Consider the following 27,902-nt stretch of genomic DNA (forward strand, 5'->3'; position numbering starts at 1 on the left):
TCCCTCAATCCACAAATCAAAATCATTTGAGATTTCAAATATGTTTTTTAGATAGAATGATGAACGTTACTTAATATATTTTCCTTCCACGAAGTAAACGCTTGTTTCATATTTCTGTTTCTTCAGGTTCTCGTTAATAGATACAAAATTGTCAAAATTATTTTCATTAATTATCTCTTCTTACATTCTTACTATATAATTATAGATACTCGACAGCCAGTCAATATGTGATTAATTTTATAATATAACTACAAATTCTTTTATTAAACAATTTTATGTAGATAGACATCCGGCTAAATGTAGATGTCCATAAAAATTTTTTATGTTAATTTAATTTCGTTTCTCTGTAGATTTGTAAGAGTATAAAGAAGAAAGGTGACAGCGGGTTTGTGAAAAAAATTAAGTATCTATGGACAAAACCAAACTCAGAACTACGTGCTGAGGTCGAACATCTTATGGTAGGTAAATGTAATACAGTTAATAATAAAGAATCGGTTTGTTTAAACAAAAGTAAAGACGGTAGAGTAACTGAAGACCATAGAAAAGAGTTTGGTGATGACTGTAAATTACAGTATTCATCTAATAATGAGCTTAACTCATTTAATAATATTAATAAGGAGCAACAACTTGCTGAAGATAGAAGTGAAGTGATGAAAAATAGTGAAGTTTCAAGTGATGAAATAGAAAATAAATTAGAAGATATCGTTAAGTCTGATGGCTTGCACCATTACAGACGAAAAAATATTATTGGTGATGGAAATTGTTTATTTAGATGTTTATCTGACTTTTTGTATGATGATCAATCTTATCATGAAAAAGTGAGACAATGTATAGTTGATTACACAACGAAAAACTGAGAATCAGAATTATCGTCAGTGATATATTCTAATCTTAGTATCGTTAAATATAGTGATGCTACTCATTATAAAAACGTAATGGGAAAATTAGGAGAATACGGGACTTTGTATGAAATAGGAGTTTTCATCAAGATATATGGAGTTAATATGAAGGTTTTTATTAAAAAACCAGGTGAATTGAATATAACTAAAGTAGATGAAAATACAGCTGACTCTGAAGATCAACCTTGCTTCTATATTTTATTGCTTGACAATCTGGTGGAAGGTCATTGGGTTGTCTTGGATAAAATATTGAAAGACACCCTTACTATTGAAGAAAATAGAGATGATCCTGCAGCAATTTTGGAAGATACACAAATAGAAAAATATACAAGTGAAAAGGAAATTGATGATCCTTATTCCTTTGTATACAAAAATAATGAGATTAATATAGAAAATGTTGTGAAATTCCCGACTGGTGAAATGAAGGCAAACGAATGGAAGAGAAAAATAAAACCAGTTTCACGTAGAAATTTTTTTCGTAAGTCAGAAAGTATAGACAGCGACTTTGAATTGTCTGAGTTCGATGAATGTGAAAGCGTCAATAGTGATATTTCTAAAATAAAACCAAAGAAAGAAAAATTTATTTATGATATAGGTTCAGTCCAAATGCCGTCAGCAGCATTAAAAGATGATATAGGGATTTTTGACGATGACAAAATCAGAGTAGCCATTGAACAATGTCTAGTCGAAGATATGAGATGTACATGTAGATTACAATTTTATGGAGGTGTGCGTTATAATCAAAGAGATATAGTTGCATATGCTAAGTGTGGTCAAGCTCAACACAGCGCACAGTATAAATTCAGGTTTCATCACACGGATGATCTCGTAGCTGTCTTAGAAGTATCGTGTACAGAAGAACTGAAAGTAGTTCATCAAGTTAGTCCGATGACACGATGTTTTAAATCATTGAGAAAACAACTGCGCAAAGAATGGGCTGAAATATGTGGAAGAGGAGGCATTTCAGATCATATGAATAAAATAATTACCAAAATTGACACAGGTCTGTACGAAGACGGCCACTCGCAAGAATTAAGAAAAACGTCAACAGTCTATAAGGCTGTATCTGAATTAAAAACAAAAAATCGGTGTAAATTGGAGTCAATGGACTTATCCAATCTTTTTCAATTATGGATGGAACATGCAAAACTAAAAGATCCTTTTTTGCGAATAGTACAACTGCCATTAACTGCTATCATGCATGCAGAACAAGAGTTGAATGTATTAGCAGAAATAAAAAATGCAATACTTCATATAGATGCGACGGGATCTGTAGTACGTAATCCACAGGACCTGAATTGTAAGAAGATCTATTACTATAATATATTAAGGGAGTATGGTGGCTAAGACTATTAAAAATGAGAATTGCTTGTAATTTGGACACAATGTGTATTATGGTTCACTTAAGCTATGGTTCAAGTTTGGTGACCCTTCAGAGCTTCAAACCCGAGAAATTAATGTTTAAAATTAACATGTGATCTTATGGGAAAACGCTGTTTTTTTTTATTATAAAGATATTCAAAAATGAGAAAATTATGAAAAAATTCTGAGGGACGTAGAAAAAAATACTGAATCCATTGGTGCTTTCAAAACTATCAATCAGAGCCTGTAACAAAAGATATTAACTAATTTATATCGTAAATTTACGATTTTCGTCAGTGAATTGACGACGTGGCAACGTCGCATGTACTCCATGTGCCTCGGTATAGGCGCGGATTTCGGAATGACGCTACGAACTTCTGAACAGCGAAGCTCACTTTTTTATTAAAAATTATTCTGTTCATGTTAATAAAAAATTTTTTATATCATATTAATAAAAAACTCCACATTTATTAATTTAATAAACATTTTATTTGTTATATTAAATAAATAATAATTATTACGAAATGGACGATTCGGCGTCCTTCAATAACAGATTTGGTTGCTGATACTGTTACTGATGCTTTACTCTTTTCGATGTTCTCGCTCCGTACTTTTTTTATATTTTTTCCAATCTGTACTTGCTTGCATCGCTGCTGATAAACTTTTTCTGTCACTCTTTTTCCTTTCCAAAACCACTTGTTATTTTTCTCACTCATTTTTTCAGTCTGTATAACATCAGCTTACCTTTTATAGGTTAGCCCGCAAGCATAATAAATACACGCGGTAGCAGACGTACGTTGAGCGTTTAGAGCGGAGTATATGCGCGACATTGCCAAACTTACGATTGGTACTAAGCGAGTCAATATAAAGTCGAGACGTTCCCTCAACTGACTAACTACGTACCCACCATACTCCCTTAATAAGACATGATGCAGCAATAATCAAAATAACGCATATGATCACATCTGAACATGGCGTTTCATCAACTAGTAAATGGCTAAAAGAATACAGAAATTTTGCAATGGAAAAGTTAAAAAGATGGCCAATTTTACGATGTATAGTTACTGATTGCTCATGGGTATTCATTCACTCATTGTTGTTAGAATGGAACAATATTCTATTACAGAAGTATATAGACATTTTGTTTACTTTCTGTGCAGAAGGTGTATTACCACCTAAAGGATTTATTATTGTAAAAATATGTTGTGCTCACTTTGCACACGCAGTTTCACGATCCTTGAAAGTCAATTTTTCACGTTTTGTACATAATAAAATGCACGACCAAAAAGAGAAACAAAACGTACATAGTTTCTTGTTAGATTGCATTTGTTTATTAATCTTGTGCAGAAATCTTGTTGAAATTGACGAAATATTTCAACACATTTGTAACGTTTTACTGACTACAGAAGAAAAAAATGCGAATGATAGTATCTATGCATTGCGTCTTTATTGATTAAAAAATCAGATTTAATCCCGAAACATGAAGATGACGACTATAAAGAAAGTGAACGGGATGTTGGCAATACATATGAAGATTTTGAGATAGTGGCTAGTGAAGATTTATTTAACCCATTTGCATCAATGCGCGGAATATTCCGCGAATTGCGACTGTCTTTTATCACCAAGCGCGGAATATTTCGCATACCTGCGACTATGCGACAGTCGTCTGTCGTTCGGCTCTGATGTTCAGGCGCGGCGGCCTAAGTAGAGCGATGATGCAAATGGGTTAACCGTGCCACCTACAAACAATCACCATTTTATCAACGTTATTACCAGAAATATATTACAATCTATGGTAGTAAAATACAATGCGAAGAGAAAATTCCAAAAACAGTTTCGAATAAATACTTTGCTCCAGAATTTGTTGAATACGCTATAAAAAAAATGGATTCCGTATATAGTGATGTGGAGTGGATTAGATTTGGATTTAGTAGATAACACTATCTCAAGAGTAAGCAATGCTTACATCGAAAGCTCCACAAAAGTTATGAAAAATAAAGTTCTAAATGGAAATACTAGGTCTTGTATTGGTGATGTAATACGCATACTAGATAAAAGCAGACAAGAAACGGCAGCTTTCATTAAATTATCAATCCAATATCGAATAAGAAAGCTAAATATCCAGCAACTGTTGCTAACCCGTACTTAAAAGAGACGTGGGATAGAAAGTCATCAGCAGACACTAAGATAAATATCAAAAAGCATGGTAAAAAGAACCATCTTAATGCATCAACTATTATTCATGAAGCAAAAAAATTACGTAAAGTAGAAGAAAACTTAAAGAATGATTTGGAGACAGAAGAGTTACAGAAAGTGCAGATTAATGAAAGAAAAATAAGTAAAAGTAGTATAACTGCGGCGAAAATAGAGTTGATGGCACAGAAAATATCAGAAAATTATTTGCAAATACGTGCTCTTACGGCGACCGATAAAAAGAAGAAATTAGATAAATCTACGAACAAAAGAAAATTCGAAGAAGATGATAGTCAAAATCTTGACATAATAGATCTTACTAATAAAGACAAAGAAATTACGTGTGAGACCATTCCAACACAGGATGTAAAAATTAATAATATGAATATTGATAATCATTCAGAAGAATAGATGAAAGAAGATATACAAAAAAACAGTACTAAATACGTGGAACACAATGAAAATGATGAAAGAAGAGTTGTAGAAAAGTAACCAAATAAAGTTGTCAAAGATGCAAATTATTACTTTAATTCTCGTTATTATAATGTTGCTGTAACTAAATATAAAAGCCAGAAATTAGTAATAATGAACACATATGAATTAAGAGCTCAAGAATTTCATACACTAAAAAATAAAATATGGATAAATGGTATGGTTATAGATTCTTATGTAGCTACCTGTATAGATGAATGGAAAGATGTAACTTACATATCTACAGATAATACATCGATAATATTAGGAGAATACAGCGGAAGGAGGAAATGCACAGATCAAAGAATAAATACAATTACATTTCCTATTAAAAACCTATCACTAATGCCTTATTTACTCAATAGTCATTGGCAATTATTCGTTGCAAACATAAGTGAAGAAAAAGTATGTGTTTTAGATCCTTACGGTAAAAGTAACGATGAAGATCGAGCTACAAAGGCATTTGAAAACTTTATCAAACATACAAACTCATCATTCAATCAGTTACAAAAGATCCAATGGAAAAAATGGAAGATTGATAATCGTCCATACCAAAATTGTAACGATGGTCACAGTTGTGGATCATACGTAATGTATTATCTTGAGTGTTTAGGTTATGCAAAAGATTTCAACCTCACATTTAATCCTGATAAGTACAGGTTAAAAGTAGCGCAAAATCTTCGGTTACTATGTTACGTCTTACGACGCATCCTTTTTGTAACAACTGCACACTCGTGAAATTCAAAGCTTCTAAAACTATTCGCACGTCAGCAGAAAGCTGACGAAACGCGAGGTAAATGACACTCCGAAATAAAGTTGTTACACCTTGCGACACATCCTCTTTTGTAACAAATGCATATTCAGGAAATTCAAAACTGTTAAAATATTCACACGTCAGCAGAAAGCTGACAAAACGCGAAACAAATAGCACTCCGAAATAAAGCCACCGAGCACAAGAATGTATATTCAGCAAAAAACAAAATGTCACAATTCGATACTGACCTGAAAATTAACATATAAAAAGCAATGAACATCATTACGAGAGAGTTGATCAGTAGTCCGTCAGTCTGTCAATAAGTACCTGTAAGACTCAACTCCGTACACACCGGTCCGACAATTGGTGATCATTTTAATTAATAAACTCACGACTGTTACAAAGTAATATTCGTGCAAGTATTATTCTACAACCTATCCTATTCAATTCAACAAGCAGTTAGAGCCTGCTACATTTATTCAATCCAACAAGCAGTTAGAGCCTGCTACATTCATACAATTCAACAAGCAGTTAGAGCCTGCTACATTTTATCAACAATTAAAGACTACGGTTATCAAGGTAGTACACTTATCAAACATACATTTCCACATATATTTATTATAAGTGAGACATATCCGACCACTAGTCAACATATTGGAACGTCTCATTCATTAGCTATTCGTAGTTGATGCACGAGATGTAACAACTATCAGACAATATGGAAAATATATGTATGTGTTGCTTTTCTAATGGCCAATTCCATCTCAGATCATGCAGAGCTCCCCACACACCTGTCACCAAGCTACTCCAAAGTATTTTTTTATTGTTCTAGGTCAAAAATAAGAGGACCCGTATTTTTTCTTTTTTCTCTCAGATGCATAGTTCCGTCAATAATGCAATCGGAAAATGCACTGCTAAAAAGGGAAAATTGAGAAAATTTTTCCAATTAAATTTGGTTTCCTCAATATTTTTTTTATTTTTCGATACAATTAAATAATTTTTATGTCATCTATAGTAGAAACGAAGTTCTTCAAGTCTAATTTATCAAAAATATGAATGTATGCATTTTTCGGGAGAAAATGCATGTTTTCGAAAAAGTGCATCTTGGAGAAAAAATTGTGTATCTCAAAAAGGCCATAATTTTTTGCGCTCAAATTTTTTTTATATATTCTTAGTACCAATACCTTCAAATCCATTCGATCAAAATTTGCTGTTTTTTCGTTATATCGCTTAAAAAAATTAAAAAAAAAAGTTTTACATTTTCAAGTCAAACGCGATAAATACATTCAGGAATTCATGTTAGCGACTATGTAGGTTAATAACTGAACTACAATAACATGTAACTCAAAGAAAAAGCTCACTTTTATTCAATCATGTCTGCAAGAAATGTAAAATTACACGATCATTTTTTTCTGTTTGAGTTGATTACTTTTACAACTCTCTTCACTTTTTTAGATACAACTTTCACTTTCTTGCCCTTGTTTACATTTTCGTTTTTCTTCTTATGAGTACTTTTCTTTTTTTTTTCATCTTTTTTCACTTCAATCCATGGATGCGCAGCCGTTCGAGCTATAATACATTCGCTCCTCCCTTCCGAGACAACAGATTTCCACATGTGGCAACGTTGAATACCCTGATATTTCTGGCATTTGTGTCTTTGCTCCATTTGACTACTACGAAAATTGTTTATCTCTGCAGTTTCCATCAAAATCAGCTCTATAGAAGTTGTGTATTTTGATACATTTTCAACAAAACTTTTAGCAGTTTGAATAGCATCAGATTCAGTACTGCGTAAATTATGCACTGTTGCATAATGCTTTACCAAACCACCTATACCATCTACAGCACCCTTTCCATGACCATTAGCAAAGAATATCCATTTTTTACTCATACTTGCATTTAAAAATTCATTTAACTGGAATCTATTTTTGAAATGACTTGCAGCGCCATCAGATACTAAAGTTATAGAATCTATCGAATTTCCATACGTTTCTTGTGTGTATCTAGTTATATGTTCAAGAATTATTTGTATTGCTGCCAATGCATGAGAATAATCATGTTTTAAGTCTTCACTAATTACAGTATAACTCTTTGTAATTCCGCCTATGTAGCAAACAGCAGTGAAAATTGAAATCTGTTTATTCACCCAATGATTCCCTTGAACTGGATTTTTCAAAATTACAGACCAATTCTCAGCAAAATCTATATGCATCAGCAAATGTTGATAATTTAACGTCACCCTTTCTTTCTCAGCTTTGATTTCCATTCGCTGTACCTATGTATTTATCGCGTTTGACTTGAAAATGTAAAACTTTTTTTTTTAATTTTTTTAAGCGATATAACGAAAAAACAGCAAATTTTGATCGAATGGATTTGAAGGTATTGGTACTAAGAATATATAAAAAAAATTTGAGCGCAAAAAATTATGGCCTTTTTGAGATACACAATTTTTTCTCCAAGATGCACTTTTTCGAAAACATGCATTTTCTCCCGAAAAATGCATACATTCATATTTTTGATAAATTAGACTTGAAGAACTTCGTTTCTACTATAGATGACATAAAAATTATTTAATTGTATCGAAAAATAAAAAAAATATTGAGGAAACCAAATTTAATTGGAAAAATTTTTCTCAATTTTCCCTTTTCAGCAGTGCATTTTCCGATTGCATTATTGACGGAACTATGCATCTGAGAGAAAAAAGAAAAAATACGGGTCCTCTTATTTCTGACCTAGAACAATAAAAAAATACTTTGGAGTAGCTTGGTGACAGGTGTGTGGGGAGCTCTGCATGATCTGAGATGGAATTGGCCTAATATAAAACCGGAATCAATCCAATGCAAATATTGCAGACGGAAATGTGAAAAAAGATGTTTGCAGTACACAAGTATTATAACGAATCGCTTGTATATTCGTTATGTCTCTCTCTCCCCAAGAAGCCAGTAACTAATATATTTAATAAACATTATAAATTATCATATCGTTTGAATAGTTACAGCATTACGGACGTCAGCGAACTGGTAAGCGACGCGACTGGCGTACGATAATCGATATCGACTCGCGGCGCGGACCTCGCGGAGAGACGCTTCCTTGCGAGGAGAGAGAGAGAGTTTCGAAAATTGATACAGTTGGCTTTCAATCAGCGACCGGCTAAGACTCCTCGCACGAGTCGCCACAAGTTTTCCGGCTTTTCTTCGCGAAGAACTAGCGTTAGAAGGTAGCAGAGAATATCGCTACAGCGGGGCTGAAGCAGAGGTCTACTACGGACGATCAGCACCGCTCCTATCAGGGGAGAAGCGTCATCGCCAATTCATCGACGACAAGAGCGAATACGCAACAGAAGCGAGTCCGCTACTTAACGCTCTTGGTCCGCGGGTTAGATTAAGCGTGCAAGCGGCGATACTGTAAGTACCAGGTCTAGCGCTTGTCTTCTCTCTCTATACCGCTCTCTCCCTTTTTGCGTTAACTAAGCCGCGCGTTTACGCTCGCCTTTTTCTTTTGTACACGTTGCGCCGCGGCCACAGTTGATACCGGCATGTTCTCTCTCTCCGCGAGTGTGCTGTCGCTTTTGTATATTCGTCGTACTTGAACCGAATAAGTGCGGTTTGCCGTTCGTGAACACCCAGCTCCTGCGAGGCGATTTTGCCGCTACCTGCTTCGACGAGGTTAAGTGCTGTCGCCTCCTCGTTCGAACGGTGCGCGCCGGTTCGCTGTCGCCATTGTGCACAGCTCACAACAGAGCGAGTGCTTGCGCGACCTTAACCGCGTAGCGCGTGCGCAGTTCCGTTCGCTTCACTGTCAAGCTATTGCGAGTTTGTTGCGTTGCGATTAACTTTGTTTATATCGATCGTTTTGATATTATGTATTCCTTTGTTGCTAATTAAAATTTACACGCATCCGCGTTTAATCATATTCGAGTGCTTATTGCCCGCTGACTCCCTGTTCCTTGGACTGTAATTGTGTATGCGACTGTACACGCGCGAATCTCTCTTCTTGGACGTCGCGCATCTTCACGCGTAGCCTACGACACTCTCCGCGGGCCAAGCTTTCTGACAGAAAAGGAGGCAACTGAGCTGCTGGACCCAGGACACCCGGTGCAGGAGTACCGAGCTGCTCTGGAGAGTCACTCATCTACTTTTCCGCGGTTACTTTTATATAGCGTGTCCCGCTCGAGCGAAGCTGAGCAGGAACCCCGTTATATTTTGGCGCCCAACGTGTTCATCGATTTTCGTGTGACTTTGCTGCGATATCCTTCGCGGAAAATTTAGAGAGACGTACGTGTAGTAACGTAAACACAACAAATTGACCAAGCTAGTTACAAAAGCTGCTTGCGATATAAATAGTGTTGAGGAATTCAGAGTGTTTACGTCGTACAGACACACTCGGCGTGAAAAGCGTTCGAAGCGAAAATCGCTACCCAAGCGTATATTTATATTAATGCGTATTGTCCGAACATTTTCAATTTAAGCGTTTGCGCTATATATTACGTATATAGTTACTGCAAATATAAGCGATTATTTTGAATTCCACTGTGTATGCATGTCAATCCTGATTTATATTATATATCGTCATAATTTATAGCGATTATAACATAATCCATAATTATTTAAAACGCGCATATAAATCAAATAAATTCTAAATTAAATAATACAAAATTATCTAAGAAGAAATACAAGAACCAAATCAAGAGTCATAACAAGATATAATAATTAATAATAAATAAATAAAGTATAAATAATTAACAAATTAAATTAAATTAAAGATGGATAACATTAGCGATTTAACGATATTTAAAGATGAAATTGATAACAAAATTAAAGATTGGATAAAATCTTTACCCAGCGACACGTTAAATAACATTTTAAACGACCTTGAAATAGATAATAACGGTTCAATGTATGAGCGCGCTAATAAACTTTACAGGCGACTACAAGGCGATTATTCAACGGATGACTTCATGGAAACGATCGACAATTTAACGCTAAAAGCGAAAGAAAGACGCGATAAACTATGGGTGACGCTGATGCAATCAGAAGTCATACCGGAATCTTTACGCGACGATCTTAAAATTATTGCGGAATTGGATAAGGAAGAAGATCTTGACAATACGGATAACACCAACGATGAAGAAGACAACGTACACAAGGACATGTCGTTAACACCAACATCTAACACGGCACAAATTTTAACAAAGGAAACTTCAATCAACAATACGATCGCGGGGAGCACACATACGGCACAGACAATGACAACAACAAGTTTTGTCAATACAAGGCCGAGGACATCGACATGGGAGAACAGATTAACAAGCGAAATATCACAGACGCCGGAGAAAATGGTATGGTGTTTGCTACCAACAGGGGAAACGCAGCACATACCAGAATCTACGGCTAGAGAGCTGAAAAAAGCCATAATTGCTGCGACTATGCTTCAAGAAAAAGTCGATAACATGGAAAACGACTTATCAAGAATGCAAAGCGAGAACGCTAGACTCGAACACAAAATCGAATCTCAGCAACAACAGATAAAGTCGATGTCAGAAACTATCAGTAACTGGAAAGCAACAAGACAGGACAAAAATGTGAATTTTCGTGATACCTACAGTCTTATAGATCCAGAGTACGATTTAACAGTAATTGAAAAGCCAAAACTGAATCCGAATGCAGCTTTGTTTTCGTCAACGAGAAGATCGCAAATAGCTACCAACAGAACAAGCATACTAAGGAATGCAATACCTACTGAAACAGCTAATGCGACAAGTACGCAAGACCTTCGGCCTTGCGGAATGACTTCTACCCCCGCAGCTTCGAGCTGGGGAAGGGGGGTCCTAAGAGACGAAGCGTTTTCGCTCTCGCATGCTACGGGATCGCAACCAACAAATGCAACACGGCAAGCGACCACTAGTCACGGACTTCCAAATTGGAGAACAAACGCTAACGGCTTCGACAATACACGAATTCAAACAAGAAACCTGGGAAAAACGGTCAGAGACTGGAAGATCCAGTTCTCCAACGACTCGAGTGCCAGTATCGAGGAATTCCTGGAGCGTGTAGAAGAAAACTGCTGTTTAGACCGTATCACGGAGGATGAAATCCTGGATTCACTATCTACGCTTTTCAGAGGTCAAGCGCTCCACTGGTACCGCCTCTTGAGACCAACATGGAATACCTACCAAGAGTTTCGAGATGCAGCGCTAACCGCTTATAGCAAGTCACGACGGTACAGCCGAAACCTGTCGGTGGAAGCGCATTTAAGGACGCAAGGACCTGATGAACCCGTGAGAGATTACCTGTCAGCCCTACATACGATTTTCAGCCGATTTGAGCGACCATGGAGTATCCTTGACCAAGTGGACTTGGCAATAGATAACATGGTTCCAAGACTCAAGAAGGAGCTAAAGAAGCAGCAACACACCATCGCATCGCTAGCTCAGCTCCTCCATCGAGCGCAAGAGGTGGAAATCGCGGAATCCGATGAACTTTGGAAGCCGCCGCCGTCTCCAGAGCAGAGTTTGCTCCCAGAGGCCGCATATAAGCCGAAGACCAAGACAACGACGAAGTCAAAGGCGAATATCGCTTCAATGGCGGAAGCTTCGAGTTTATCAGACGTTGAGTTAGAGAAATCTCTCCACAATTACCTACTGAAGAAATACCAGGAGCTTACAGTGTCTTCTCCTAAAAGCCTGCCTACCGCTAGTGTTGATACTATTCCAACTTCAACGAAAGCTGCAGCACGACAGTCACCTACTCCTCCACGAAGAGGATCCGATTCTCGTGGCAGAGGGGGCAGGAATGGAGGACGATGGAACGCTAGAAGTGGTCGAGGAGGTGATCGACTGCCTGGAGGTCGAGCAAGAGTTATCACACCACGCTCAGACAAGAATAAAGATAAAACTCCTGGACCAGACGCAGATAAGTTACTCTACTGGGAGTGCAGTTGGCCCGGTTATACTAAGGCTACTTGCCCTGAATGCTCGAAAAATGAGCCTGCAAAAAACGCAGACAGGAGCGAGTAGACGGGGTCCCTATCGCTCCCCTGATTCCGAGGGCCTCATCAACTAACGCCGACTCAGGAGACCGTCAGGCACAGCAATCAGCAAAAGTCGTCTGTTCGCCGGCACAGAACGATCAAGCGATTACGCTTCTGCCAGACCAAAGTACTGCGACGTGCGCTTTGTTTGAAACATACCCTCGGTGGTGGCTACCAGTACAAGTAGGCCACTTCACTTTTAGAGCACTTTATGATACCGGTGCTTCTCGAACTGTACTAAGTCCTATTGGCCTTCAAATAGCTGCGGCCCTGGATCGTCCGGTCACATTGTACGACGGCCCAGGAGCGCGCGCTATCGATGGACATTACGTGCCCATCATTGGCAGTGTTCAATTACCATTTTCGGTCGCAGGAGCGTCTTATATGATAGATGCCCTTATTTTAAGCGAAGCCGAGTCTGAATGTACTCTAGGAGGAGACTTCATTCGTGCGTTTTCCGCTTGTCTTGACCCCGAGACGAATACCTTACGGGTAAAAGGATGTGACCAACACGTGTCGCTTACCCTCTCGTCTTTGAGCGTTGATAGTCCGCTCGCTCTGTCCGCACTTGGTATTGCAGAAATTACTCCAGAGCAACGAAAAGGGATCGACCGAGTAATTGAGGAGATACTGCCGGAACCAAAGAATGGCCACATTGGATGTACTTCATGGATTTCCCATGACATTGACGTTGGAGATGCCCGGCCGATCAAGCAGAAATACTATCCTGTTTCGCATGTTATCGAAATGGAGATGCATGCGCAGGTATATAAGATGCTTGAGGCGAAGATAATTCGGCGTTCAAAAAGCGAATGGTCGAGCCCTGTCGTTATGGTTAAAAAACCAGACGGTTCGTATCGCTTTTGCGTAGATTTTAGAAAGGTCAACGCAGTGTCCAAGGTTAGCGCATATCCGCTTTCCTTCATGGACGTGATTCTGCGAAAACTGCAGCACGCTAAGTACATTAGCGCTCTTGACTGCTCAGGGGCCTTTCACCAGATCCCTCTTACGGAGCGATCCACGCCGATTACAGCATTTACTGTTCCTGGCCTCGGGCTATTCGAGTTTGTGCGAATGCCCTATGGAGTGGCTGGAGGACCAGCTACCTTCCAAATGCTGGCAGATATGCTGATTCCGCCTGAGATGGAGCCCTACGCCTTCGCATATATAGATGATTTGATCATAGCCACCGAGACCTATGATGAACATCTGAAATGGCTTTCGTGTATCCTTAATCGGATCAAAAAGGCGGGCCTAACCATCAACTACAAGAAGTCGCGCATTTGTATGACAGAAGTTCGCTACTTAGGTGTTTTAGTCAACAAGGATGGGACTCGTCCTGATCCTGAAAGGGTTCGTCCTATTTTGGAATATCCGTCGCCAAAGAATCTGAAGCAGTTGCGCAGATTCCTCGGCATGGCGTCATGGTATCGGAAGTTTTTGCCCGATTTTGCGAGCATAGCGGATCCGCTTACCTTGCTAACCCGAAAAGACACTAAGTACGAATGGACTGAAGCGCAACAAGACGCCTTCGAGCGCATAAGAGGCCTGATCGCTACTGCCCCCGTCTTGGCTAGGCCAGACTTTACGGCTCCATTTATTGTAGAATGTGATGCCAGCGATACAGGATTAGGCAGTGTACTCTTGCAGCACGTCGGAGACGAAGACAGAGTACTCTGCTTCGCGAGTCGAACACTCAGTGTTACCGAGCGAAGGCTCTCGGTCACAGAAAGAGAGTGTCTCGCTGTAATATGGGCAGTTGAAAAGTTCAGACCCTATATAGAAGGCTATCACTTTACGGTGATAACCGATCATTATAGCTTAAAATGGTTGCGAAACCTTAAACATCCAAATGGCAAGCTAGGACGATGGTCGCTGATTCTACAGTCCTACAGCTTCGACATCGTGCATAGAAGAGGAAAACACAACGTAGTCCCGGACGCTTTATCGCGAATGTACGAAGAGGATGAAGAAACGGCTATCGCTAGCCTGGCTTGGCTTAAAGCGTCTCCGCAAGTCAAGGACCCATGGTACTTGAAATGGGTGGAAAAAGTTCAAGAAAGCCCTACCGATCACCCATATTGGAAGTATATAGGAGACAAGTTATATATTTATAAACCAGATATTATCGTGGACGATATAATGGGTACCGATGAAGATGCTTGGAAGCTTGTGCTTCCTCGAGAACAGAGAGCTCAAGTCTTATCAGAGTGTCATGATAGTCTTACTGCGGGACATCAAGGACGCTATAAGACGCAAAAGCGAGCCGCGCTTAAGTACTATTGGCCTGGCATACACAGGGACGTAGCCCACTACGTTCGCAACTACCTCGTTTGCCAACAGACTAAAGTGGAGCAAGTTGCTCCAGCAGGACTGATGGGACGGCACATAGTCACTCGGCCATGGGAGATTGTGGCAGGTGACACCATGGGCCCTTTTCCTAAGTCAGCGCAAGGCTATGAGCACCTATTAATCTTCATCGACCTCTTCACTCGCTGGATAGAGTGTATTCCATTACGCAAGGCTAATGGGAAAGCGATCCGCCGCGAGTTGAAGGAACGAATCTTTTTGCGATTCGGGGTGCCTGATAAGTTTTTATCGGACAACGGTACGCCGTTTAAAAACAAACTGGTGGACGAATTCTTGGATTCGTTTGGCGTAACGCATAGCACCTGCGCGCCATACTCACCAAAGAGCAACCCGACCGAAAGAGTGAATCGCACTATCAAAACTATGATTAGTGCGTTCATTCAAGAAAGTCACGCCACCTGGGATGCTCATATTGCGGAATTCGCTTTCGCTTACAATACGGCGATACATGAAGCGACGCGCGCTAGTCCAGTTTTCCTCAATTATGGACGGCACCCCGAACTTCCTAACTCCGAGAAAAGGAAAGAGGACAGGGACCGAGTTCGTAACCTTGAAGCTGCTGCAATAGAACACTGGCACACGAGGATGGAAAAGCTAGATGATTTCCGCGCTGTTGCTATGGAAAACACTCGGATTGCGCAAGATCATCAACAGAAGTATTACAACCTAAAACGAAGAAACGTAGAGTATTGCATTGGAGATAAAGTCTGGGCTAAGAACCGCCTACTCTCTTCAGCAGCGATGAAAATAGCTGCTAGGTTGAGCCCGAAGTTTGCGGGACCTTTCGTCGTGACTGCTCGTCTAGGCATGAACTCATACCAATTGAGTACTGAAAAAGGCCACGATGTGGGTAAAGTTGCCGTTTGCGACTTACGACCTTGCCACGACGAGGATCAATGTCCGAACGCGGACAAAGAAGTAGAAGAGGAACCTAAGTTCGAAGAAGAGTTTGATCTCAACGATCTGTTTTCTCCAGTACCCGTCGAGAGCGTGTCTAAACCGAATAGGTCGGAAAACTGCGAGATGAACTCCGAACCGCGGAGAAAACGTGGCCGACCGAAAGGCAAGAAGAGACTCGCGTTGCGTGCGAATCCGCCGTCACCGAGACGACTCCGTTCCAACCGAAATTAAGCGATCCAATTGCGCCTTATTTTTGTTTTTCTTTGCTTTGTTTTGCTTATGCTTTTACTCGATCTACTGCCTTTTCAACTTCTGCTTTGCTGCTTTACTCCATCGCTCTATAATGCTTGATCTTCTGCTTGCTGGGTCATCTTGATAGCTCCAAGAGATACTACAGTTACCTTGGGATTTTTCAGATGGAATCTGCGCAGCAGAGCGCCGAGGGAGAGCCCCAGCGAGTCGTCGCTCCGGCTGAAGGCGCTGTCGCTGAGGTCGCGGTCGCTGAAGACGCGGTCGCCGAAGCCGCGGTATGCGTCGAAGTAGTAACTGACGAAAGCGAGAAATCGCTGAGCGCTGAGGCTGCTGTCCCCGGGGGAACGCTTGAAGCGACCGGGGAAGAGACCCTCGACGTTGGAGTCGAGCCCGCTTCTTCGCCTGAGCTCCTCCGACTAGCCCCCGAGGCCGAAGCTTCCGACGAGCGAGTGAGGACGCCCGACGAAGAGGCGAGCACTGAGGGAGGCTCAGAGGTTGCCGCGGACGCCGCTTCGTCACCGGCCCAGGACGACACCGAGTCCAGCGACGACGCTCCCTACCCCGTCTATGGGCCAAGGGCCCTCGAAGAGGCCTGGAAGGAACTCTTCCAGCGGGTAAAAGGCGCCCGTGCTGCCCGTATCGCCGCCAATCTGGAGGAGACCGCCGTCTTTACGGAAGCGGCGGACTTCATCCGCGTCGTTGGCCCCGAGGCAAGGCGGGTCGCTGGCGAATACGCTGCGAAGATTCAGCAGGAGCTGGATTGGAAGGCGTACGTCGCTGACGTCCGTACCGACTGGCTGGCGCAGCGCATAGCCGAGGAGGAGAAGCGAGCGCTCGCTGAGGCCGTCGAGGCCAAGCTGCGGGAGGTGGACGACCTTCGTGCCCAGATGAGGCAGCTGGATCGCTTGGCGGTGGATCCCCGTCGCCACGCGCTCCGTATCTGCCAAGCCGGAAGGCCCTGGGACACGGAGTCTACCTCTGACCAGGCGGGACCGTGCGCAGAAATGGTCGTCGCCCAGGCTCCGGCCAGGCCTGGAGGCCTGACTCAGAGCTTTGCGCGGGGCTCCGTTAAACGGCCACCCGGCAACGTGGCCCTCAAGAACGCGTTCCGCACGGAACCCTGCGGAAAGTGGGAGGGACCACGCGACGACCTCATAGGCGTGAGGTTCTGCCGCATGTGCGGCCTAACTGGCGTCGCTCGCTCCACGGACTGCCCGAACTTTTCGCTCCACCCGCTGTGGTTGTCGGAGCAGCAGGCGCAGTACGCCTATACGGCAAATGAGCTGCGCGCCCATAAGGGCAGTAGATAGGTGTATACGCTAGAAGCGAGTCTCGCTACCGCATCTTTTTTTTTCTTTTTTTTTTTCTTCTCTCTTTTTCTCTTTCGTATACTTGATTGTTACGCGGCGCGCGTAACGCTAAACGAGGGCTGTGCCCCTAATAAAAAAAAAAAATAATATAATGTATTTAATTGTTTCACCTTTTTTTTATTACATTTGTAGCGAATAAACGCCTATTTTTGTAAGGGAGAGAATTACTCTAACTACTTTGCCCTTCCTATCCTTTTGTGGTTGCGCTTGTTCTGCCCCAATATGATGGCCCGCGCTTTAAATTTTTCCTAGGAGGTAAATAAACTCATATGCATGCAGAGAGAGAGACTAGGCTTCGATCTGGTACCCACTGGCAACCAGCGTCTGGGGAAGGGGGATATAACGAATCGCTTGTATATTCGTTATGTCTCTCTCTCCCCAAGAAGCCAGTAACTAATATATTTAATAAACATTATAAATTATCATATCGTTTGAATAGTTACAGCATTACGGACGTCAGCGAACTGGTAAGCGACGCGACTGGCGTACGATAATCGATATCGACTCGCGGCGCGGACCTCGCGGAGAGACGCTTCCTTGCGAGGAGAGAGAGAGAGTTTCGAAAATTGATACAGTTGGCTTTCAATCAGCGACCGGCTAAGACTCCTCGCACGAGTCGCCACAAGTTTTCCGGCTTTTCTTCGCGAAGAACTAGCGTTAGAAGGTAGCAGAGAATATCGCTACAGCGGGGCTGAAGCAGAGGTCTACTACGGACGATCAGCACCGCTCCTATCAGGGGAGAAGCGTCATCGCCAATTCATCGACGACAAGAGCGAATACGCAACAGAAGCGAGTCCGCTACTTAACGCTCTTGGTCCGCGGGTTAGATTAAGCGTGCAAGCGGCGATACTGTAAGTACCAGGTCTAGCGCTTGTCTTCTCTCTCTATACCGCTCTCTCCCTTTTTGCGTTAACTAAGCCGCGCGTTTACGCTCGCCTTTTTCTTTTGTACACGTTGCGCCGCGGCCACAGTTGATACCGGCATGTTCTCTCTCTCCGCGAGTGTGCTGTCGCTTTTGTATATTCGTCGTACTTGAACCGAATAAGTGCGGTTTGCCGTTCGTGAACACCCAGCTCCTGCGAGGCGATTTTGCCGCTACCTGCTTCGACGAGGTTAAGTGCTGTCGCCTCCTCGTTCGAACGGTGCGCGCCGGTTCGCTGTCGCCATTGTGCACAGCTCACAACAGAGCGAGTGCTTGCGCGACCTTAACCGCGTAGCGCGTGCGCAGTTCCGTTCGCTTCACTGTTAAGCTATTGCAAGTTTGTTGCGTTGCGATTAACTTTGTTTATATTGATCGTTTTGATATTATGTATTCCTTTGTTGCTAATTAAAATTTACACGCATCCGCGTTTAATCATATTCGAGTGCTTATTGCCCGCTGACTCCCTGTTCCTTGGACTGTAATTGTGTATGCGACTGTACACGCGCGAATCTCTCTTCTTGGACGTCGCGCATCTTCACGCGTAGCCTACGACACTCTCCGCGGGCCAAGCTTTCTGACAGAAAAGGAGGCAACTGAGCTGCTGGACCCAGGACACCCGGTGCAGGAGTACCGAGCTGCTCTGGAGAGTCACTCATCTACTTTTCCGCGGTTACTTTTATATAGCGTGTCCCGCTCGAGCGAAGCTGAGCAGGAACCCCGTTATAGTATTAATACGGATGAAGAAGAGAATGTTACAGTTAACAGGCGGTTTAAAAAAAGAAAAATTGAAAATGAACCAGGAGAAAACGAATTATTTATTTATAAACTTTGTAGGAGATATTTTAAAATCAAATGAAACTTCCAAAGTACTTATATAATCATCAAACTCATGGTCTATTCAGTTTCAGCTACAAAATCAGACTTATATCTGAGAATTAAAAGTTGTAAAAACAGTAAGTCGCTGGACTAAGATTGATATAAATCTAAAAAATTCAGTTAATTCAAATTATAGCTTTTAACATTCATTGAATATTATAATTATTGAAAATATTAATCATGAAAATAAAGAATTAATTGATTATTTATAGATTTATATTGTAAAACAATCCGCATTTTGTTCTACAATTAACTAAAATATATTATACTGCATGATCGCTGTAACAGTTAATAAGAACAATGCAGGAAACCTACACAATAGTGTTACGCAAGTCGATAGACTAAGAACAGTGAAAAAACTGAAGTAAATAAATTGATTCTAATGCAGCCATGTTAATATAAACCAAAACATTATTAACATGAAGGTCTCAAGCCCTTATGAATGCAGAAAGGAAATTGGTTTTCTATAATAAAATAATAACTAAGAATTATTCACAAATGTTATATTACAAATTATAATTAATAATTGTAATAAAAAGTTCGCAATAATTAAATAAATAGTTAAATGCACATATATACATATATATAACCACATATTACACCATCAACTACTATGTATTATATACATGTATACACATAATAAATTGAAGCAGAACTGGTGTAAATTAAAAATATTTATCTTCTTAAATGGATTTGAGGTAAATTTCATGTTTTCTCACAGTATCAAACTTTGCTCATTTCTTATTTGCAGGATAGTCAACTATTATATGTAACAAATTTCTATACACCGTTTCTTTACATAACATTCAACATTTATAAATAAACAATAAAAGTGAAAAATTAAATGGCTAATTACAAATGGGAGAATTGAAACTCCACATTTCTTTGATCGCGTATATTGTTAAATTATATAGTTAACTTAGGGGTAGTTGCCTATCGTTCCGATCGCTCAAACTTTTTACACCAGTTCTTTAAATGACATTCAATAATGTTCTGCAAAAAAATTTAAATATCAAGTGGCTAATAACAAATGGCAGGCCAAAAACTTTTTACACCAGTTCTTTACATGACATTCAATAATGTTATGCAAAAAAATTTAAATATCAAGTGGCTAATAACAAATGGCAGGCCAAAAACTGCGTATTCCCTATATGTGATTAGTTGTTAAATTAACTTAGGGGTAGTTGCGTATCGTTCCGATAGCTCAAACTTTTTACACCAGTTCTTTACATGACATTCAACAATGTCATGCAAAAAAATTTAAATATCGAGTGGCTAATAACAAATGGCAGCCCAAAAACTGCGTATTCCCTATATGTGATTAGTTGTTAAATGAACTTAGGGGTAGTTCCATATCGTTACGCGCGCTCAAATTTCGTAAACCAGTTCTTTACATGACATTCAACAATAATATACAAAAAAATTTAAATATCGAAAGGCTAATAACAAATGGCAGCCCAAAAACTGCGTATTCCCTATATGTGATTAGTTGTTAAATTAACTTAGGGGTAGTTCCATATCGTTCCGCGCACTCAAACTTCGTAAACCAGTTCTTTACATGACATTCAACAATAATATACAAAAAAATTTAAATATCGAAAGGCTAATAACAAATGGCAGCCCAAAAACTGCGTATTCCCTATATGTGATTAGTTGTTAAATTAACTTAGGGGTAGTTGCGTACCGTTCCGATCGCTCAAACTTTTTACACCAGTTCTTTACATGACATTCAACAATTTTATGCAAAAAAACTAAAAAAAGGAGTGGCTAATAACAAATGGAGGCGTAAATACAACAAATTTCCTTGATCGCGTATATTGTTAATTAAACTTAGGGGTAGTTGCGTATCGTTCCGATCGCTCCAACTTTTTACACCAGTTCTTTACATGACATTCAACAATAATATACAAAAAAATTTGAATATCGAGAGGCTAATAACAAATGGCAGCCCAAAAACTGCGTATTCTCTATATGAAATTAGTTGTTAAATGAACTTAGGGGTAGTTCCATATCGTTACGCGCGCTCAAACTTCGTAAACCAGTTCTTTACAAGACATTCAACAATGTTATGCAAAAAAACTAAAAAAAGGAGTGGCTAATAACAAATGGAGGCGTAAATACAACGAATTTCCTAGATCGCGTATATTGTTAATTAAACTTAGGGGTAGTTGCGTATCGTTCCGATCGCTCAAACTTTTTACACCAGTTCTTTACATGATATTCAACAATAATATACAAAAAAATTTAAATATCGAGTGGCTAATAACAAATGGCAGCCCAAAAACTGCGTATTCTCTATATGTAATTAGTTGTTAAATTAACTTAGGGGTAGTTGCGTACCGTTCCGATCGCTCAAACTTTTTACACCAGTTCTTTACATGACATTCAACAATGTTATGCAAAAAAACTAAAAAAAGGAGTGGCTAATAACAAATGGAGGCGTAAATACAACGAATTTCCTAGATCGCGTATATTGTTAATTAAACTTAGGGGTAGTTGCGTATCGTTCCGATCGCTCAAACTTTTTACACCAGTTCTTTACATGACATTCAATAATGTTATGCAAAAAAATTCAAATATCGAGTAGCTAATAACAAACGGCAGCCTAAAAACTGCGTATTCCCTATATGTGATTAGTTGTTAAATTAACTTAGGGGTAGTTGCGTACCGTTCTGATCGCTCAAACTTCGTAAACCAGTTCTTTACATGACATTCAACAATGTTATGCAAAAAAACGAAAAAAAGGAGTGGCTAATAACAAATGGAGGCGTAAATACAACGAATTTCCTTGATCGCGTATATTGTTAATCAAACTTAGGGGTAGTTGCGTATCGTTCTGATCGCTCAAACTTTTTACAGCAGTTCTTTACATGACATTCAACAATAATATACAAAAAAATTTAAATATCGAGTGGCTAGTAACAAATGGCAGCCCAAAAACTGCGTATTCCCTATGTGATTAGTTGTTAAATTAACTTAGGGGTAGTTGTGTATCGTTCCGCGCGCTCAAACTTTTTACACCAGTTCTTTACATGACATTCAATAGTTATGCAAAAAAATTCAAATATCGAGTAGCTAATAACAAACGGCAGCCTAAAAACTGCGTATTCCCTATATGTTATTTGTTGTTAAATTAACTTAGGGGTAGTGGCGTATCGTTCCGATCGCTCAAACTTCATACACCAATTCCTTACATGACAATAAATAATTATATGCGAAAATATAAAACAATTTAGGGGCTAATAACAAATTAGAGCTAAAAGATATCAATTTTGCTTACTTACCTATTTAAATGAAATTAGGGGTGGTTCGGGGTAGTTCGAAGCGCTCAAAATTTTCACTCATGATTTTACATAAGAATAAATAATTATTGTTAAAAATAATTAATTATTTTGATCTAAAAAACATATAGCAATATTCGACCTTGCCTTAATTTTTAAGGGTAGTTTTTAGAGGGTGGTAGGTGATTCCAATAATTTTGTTTTGGCTTTTTATCATTTTTGTATTGAATTTCAGCGATTAATTTTTATAAGAAGGCATTTTTCTAAATTTCGTTTTTTTCATTCAAGTTGAATGTTCCAAACTTCAAATTCATAGGAATCAAACAAAAAATCAAAAATATTGAAAAACTGCCTGAAACTGAATAATAAACTATTTCAATTTCAAATAAATCTATTACTTCTTGTAATTAAGATAGCTTCACTGTGAAGGGCTGTATCAAATTTTGGCTCTATTAAGGATTCCATAAAATTGATATCTTTCCAACCGAAACATTTATCAAAAATTGTTTTATATTCAACTACTTGTTTACAAATGAACTAATTCACAATCAATAGTCCAAAAATAAAGAATAAATTTTTTCCATGCTGCTAATTTCAGGATTTTGTCTCTAAAACGCGACACTTTGTCTGTTATTCTTCAATACCTCCTCTATTAGTTTGATACTACTACTATTCTTTTTAGATATCGATTTATTAATTACATACATTTTAAAGAATTTGTGTTGAAGTTATCAAATGTGAATATGCAATCCTGCCTTCCTATATCAAGGATGTATAATGATTTAATTTTATTACTTGATTTTTATTTATTTAGGTCGATAACCCTCATTTAATTTCTCAGATTACGAAAGCTATTACAAAATATTATCTATATAAAAATTAAGGTGTGAAACTGTTGTAAAATAACAATTTTGATGGAGTCATCATATAAAAAGTTAAAATAAAAAATAAAAAATTTATGAAGCAACCTGTTATTTTTATACGATACTTGTATATTGAATTTTGATTAAAAATTCAAGTTGGCGTAATAAATTCTAATAATTTTTACAAGCAAAAGTTACTACAGAAATGAAATAATCCTAGTGTTTTTTCTTCTCTAAAAATTGTTGACATGAGTAAAAAATTGAAAACTAACACAAATTACTATCTATAGGTACTTTGAAATTTTCTCGTAAAATAAAATAAATATTTATTATCTAATCTACTGGTTAAGGAAATATTCTTTGTGTGATGCTAATAATGAACAAGATTTCAAATTCAAATAAATAATACTAATGACTTCCCTTGAAATATTATATAGTATGTAAGCTTTATTAACTAGTATGCACAAGAGTTTCAGCTGTTGTGGACTATAATCTACGGTTTTCTTCATGCTAAAATCATTATATTTTTTTTATAATTTCACGCAAATCAAATTATAACAAACAAAAAATAAGATAATTGACATTCTTCTCCTACATGCATATATTAATTTGTTTGAACTATTTGAACTTTAAATCTTATAAATCATACAGTTGAATTTACATATTTTTAATATTTATATATCTTCATTCCTTACCACTAATATTATTAATCGCAAACATGTATAAATTATTTCTCTAAATTCTCATTTTACATCCTACAAAGAACTTGATTTTTCAAAGTCAATATAATTTTCCAACAGCAATATATTGTTATTCATGTTATCGAAATACATAGTTCATACAAATTAGCACATACCCAGTTGAAACAAGAATCCAAGAATAACCAGAGTAGATAATTCCATTTTTCAATAAAATTATTACAATTCCAAATGGTAACTTAAACACTTGCGTGTGTTTTAATTATATACCGAGTTAGTCTGTTTGTGAAATGATAACCATTTGATGTTGAATGTGCTGTAAGTAGGCTCATTTTTTTTAACACTTCCGTTCACACTGCACAATTATCTACTTGTCTAATTGCCGTGAAAATCATGACAAGATAATTTCAACTAAAAGGACAATTAATTCAATGCTACTGACTTACCAAACAATTTTTAATAATAGTAAGTATTATTGAGAGGGTGACTACTATATAGTACACTACGCCATCTTATTTAGCACTAGGCCATATACAACACGAAAAAATGGTTATTATGATTCTATGAATCGCACACCTCATGCGAAAAGAAAATTTCTAAAAATATCGAAAATTTCGCTCAATAGTCGCTCATTATGAATACATACTTATGAAATTTGTGCAATATTTATTGATTCTGTAACTAAATAAATAAAGTCTAGTGTCGTAATAACTTCGATTCCGAAAGAATCTAATAACATGAAAATTGATTTTCATAATGATTTTCAAGATCATATGAAGGTTGCTTTTTTTAATAACTCATATATAATAAAAAAAATAATGATAATAAAAACAATATTAAACAAACTGAAAAAAAGCAAATCGGAATAAATACTTGTCCCCTCCACGTCACGGTTATTCCTAGGTAATGAAAAGATCGAATTTATAATTATATAAATACTGTTCGCATAAAACATTACAAAAACATTTTGTTAGGCATTGAAAAGAAAAACTAAAAATTTCTATTCCTCTCCGTAAGATAAGAAAGAAATAAAAGTAATAATGTTCTGTCGTAACAATGTTTCCATGTACGCGCGCGTTTTAATTTACATGAAAGCGACGAAAAAGCCGGTAGCACCACCTTTTGTCTTGTACTTTCGTTGGCGTTCTTTTCAGCGAAGCAAGTGTCGATGAGGTTGGTTTTTTGGAGGGAAGAAAGTAGTGCCACCGTAATCGCGATCGAGAGCGGTCGCACGTGTGCAACGATCATTTTAGTGAAATTCAACTGAACTACAAAAGACGCAAACCAATGTATTGCACAAATCATTAACTAACAGCTAGTCGTATTCCCGCGGCTAATAATCTATCTTAACTTTAACCGACAAACACCGTATTCCAGCGGTTGATACGTAACAACTTAACATAACTTCGTAGTCAACCACGTTGACAGGGCTATATGCCACCGATAGTCAATGGCATTTAAATACGAGAATTTTAAGCTCGTATGTTTAAACTAACCTCGTCGTTTCTCTTTTATTATAATTTTTTGTTGAGCCCATGTGTGCGTCATTTTGTGCGTCATCGTTATATGACTACCCTATTGTTTTGTTCATCTTCAATTGACATATTTTTCTTAATTTTCTAAATAAATTGAGTTTTTTATGCCTTGAAGGCTTTTTGCCATAAGTGCGCGTTAATAATTTTTTAATGTCTTCTCAACTTTCCTAACATCCTAATACGTAAACTAAATAAAATTGCTTGCATACCACCAGCGGTATGTAAGAAGTTTCACGTCCCGATTAGCACAAAACGTTTTAAAAACGTTTTCTGGTAAACTTTTAAACGTTGATGACTTTTAGTGAAAAAAACGTTTTTAAAACGTAATATCTGTACGCGAGTAATACATTTTGAAAACGCTTCAAAAACGTTTTAAAAATGTTTTTCATAAAAATTTATACAATAGGCCTGTATCACAAAACATTTTGAAAATGATTTAAAAAAGTTTTTAAACATTTTCAAAACATTTTAAAACAGGTGTCACAACGTTTTATCGAAAATTTTCTATAATAGACTGGTATCAGAATATGTTTTAAAAACGTTTCGAAAATGTTTTGAAAATGTTTTAAAAATGTTTTCCCAAAAAAATATATACAGTAGGCTGGTATCACAATACGTTTATAAAACGTATTCAAAACGTATTACTCGCTAACATATATTACGTTTTAAAAACGTTTTAATAACGTTTTTTTCAATAAAAGTCATCAACGTTTAAAAGTTTTCCAGAAAACGTTTTTGAAACGTTCTTAAAACGTTTTTGTGTTATTGGGAGTTAGAACAATAATGAATGAGAAACATGAGTTGAAAATGGTCAATTATTGATGAACAAATTGTATAGACTAATCAATTTGGTAAACCTAATGTCAATTTCAACTTCATAATTAAATTAATGTTGCATGCAATTCATTAATTAATTTATTATAAAAATTAAGAGGTTTATTCAAATCATAAAATTTATTTCATTTGAAACTTTAATAGCACTTTTCCAAAAAAAAAAAAAACATTTTTATGACTGAAAATTTTTATGAAGATCAAGTTTCTTGTCATTATTAGATCAGGACTGGGCAAATCTGGAAGAGATTCTCAAAAGGCCTGCCTAACTATCAGGTTACTGGCTAAGCCAATCCATAAAAAAATACAAGATTCTATAGGATGATCAAATTAAGGTGTTACGTCTACACCGAATGACGTTTAGGCGCGAAGTTTAAAACGGATAGGTAGTGTTTTAGGATTAAGTCCGAGAGCTACGAACGTATGTGATAGATAGAACGAAGATAAAAAGATAGCAATTTGCGTGCGTTCAGTAGTTGATAGTTTAAGTATATTCTTACCTTGTGTTTCGTTGCATCTAAATACCATCGGCGGCATTTAACGCTTATTAATATTGGAAATTAAAATTAAGTTTTTTATTCAAAAGAGGATTGAATGAAAACATCACGCGTAAAGGGAAAAAGCCAACCGGCATATAAAACCCTTTTTTATTGAAATACAAAAATTAACACTACAAATTATACTTTAACGTTCGATTCGCACAACAATGACGCTAGAGAAATTTTGCACGTTGGCTACGCTGCCGGTACAAATGAGAGAGACAAAGGCATCTGAGCCTATTGTCTCCTCGGTAGATTTTTAACACTTGTATTAATTGCGCAATAATGCACCTTCCAAGCTAGCCGGAATTATCACCGTCGTGGACGGGAAAGAGATTCGCAGACGAATCGGTAGATGATATTCGCTTATCAGGCGAAATCGCAGTAACGCGAGAACGACGGTTGTTATTACACAAAAATATACGTAGGAGCTCCGCACGGGACAATCATTTTTCGAAGAATGACGTTCCCTCCTATTCGTAAAAAGAAAGGAACGGAATCATCCTTAGATGGCGTTCGCGTTTGGCAAAGTGCTGTCACTCAACTCATTTGTTAGAGAATTATTGTTGCTCGCTAAGAAGACAAGCTGCTTGTCACAGATGTAGCACGTGGTACTGTATTTCATTATTTGTTTAATTTTTGTTAAATTGTACGTTATCGATCTTGTTAATTTGTTGATTTTCCATGCTGTTGTTTGTTAACGATTAAAATATTTAATTTTAATTTTAATGATTGATTAAAAAAAATTAAACAAAAT

At 38.1% G+C, this 27,902-nt stretch overlaps 1 protein-coding gene across 8 annotated transcripts in view; it reads right to left on the reverse strand.

Annotated features, from left to right (window-relative positions):
• LOC131674194 (neogenin-like) overlaps window positions 1-24,722 on the reverse strand; it is a 298,710-nt gene extending 273,988 nt beyond the window's left edge. For all 8 annotated transcript variants that reach the window (XR_009302798.1, XR_009302799.1, XM_058952751.1 and 5 more), the window contains exon 1: window positions 24,399-24,722. Coding sequence is in view for 6 of the 8 variants with exons in the window: in XM_058952751.1 (XP_058808734.1) it covers window positions 24,399-24,444 (46 nt within the window). In the remaining 2 variants the exon portion in view is untranslated. The remainder of the gene's footprint in view (window positions 1-24,398) is intronic.
• Between the last annotated feature and the right edge of the window lie 3,180 nt (window positions 24,723-27,902).

This window comes from Phymastichus coffea, unplaced genomic scaffold (genome assembly GCF_024137745.1).
Source record: "Phymastichus coffea isolate CEN01 unplaced genomic scaffold, Cenicafe_Pcof_1.1 PCOF00014, whole genome shotgun sequence".
Classification (NCBI taxonomy): domain Eukaryota; kingdom Metazoa; phylum Arthropoda; class Insecta; order Hymenoptera; family Eulophidae; genus Phymastichus; species Phymastichus coffea.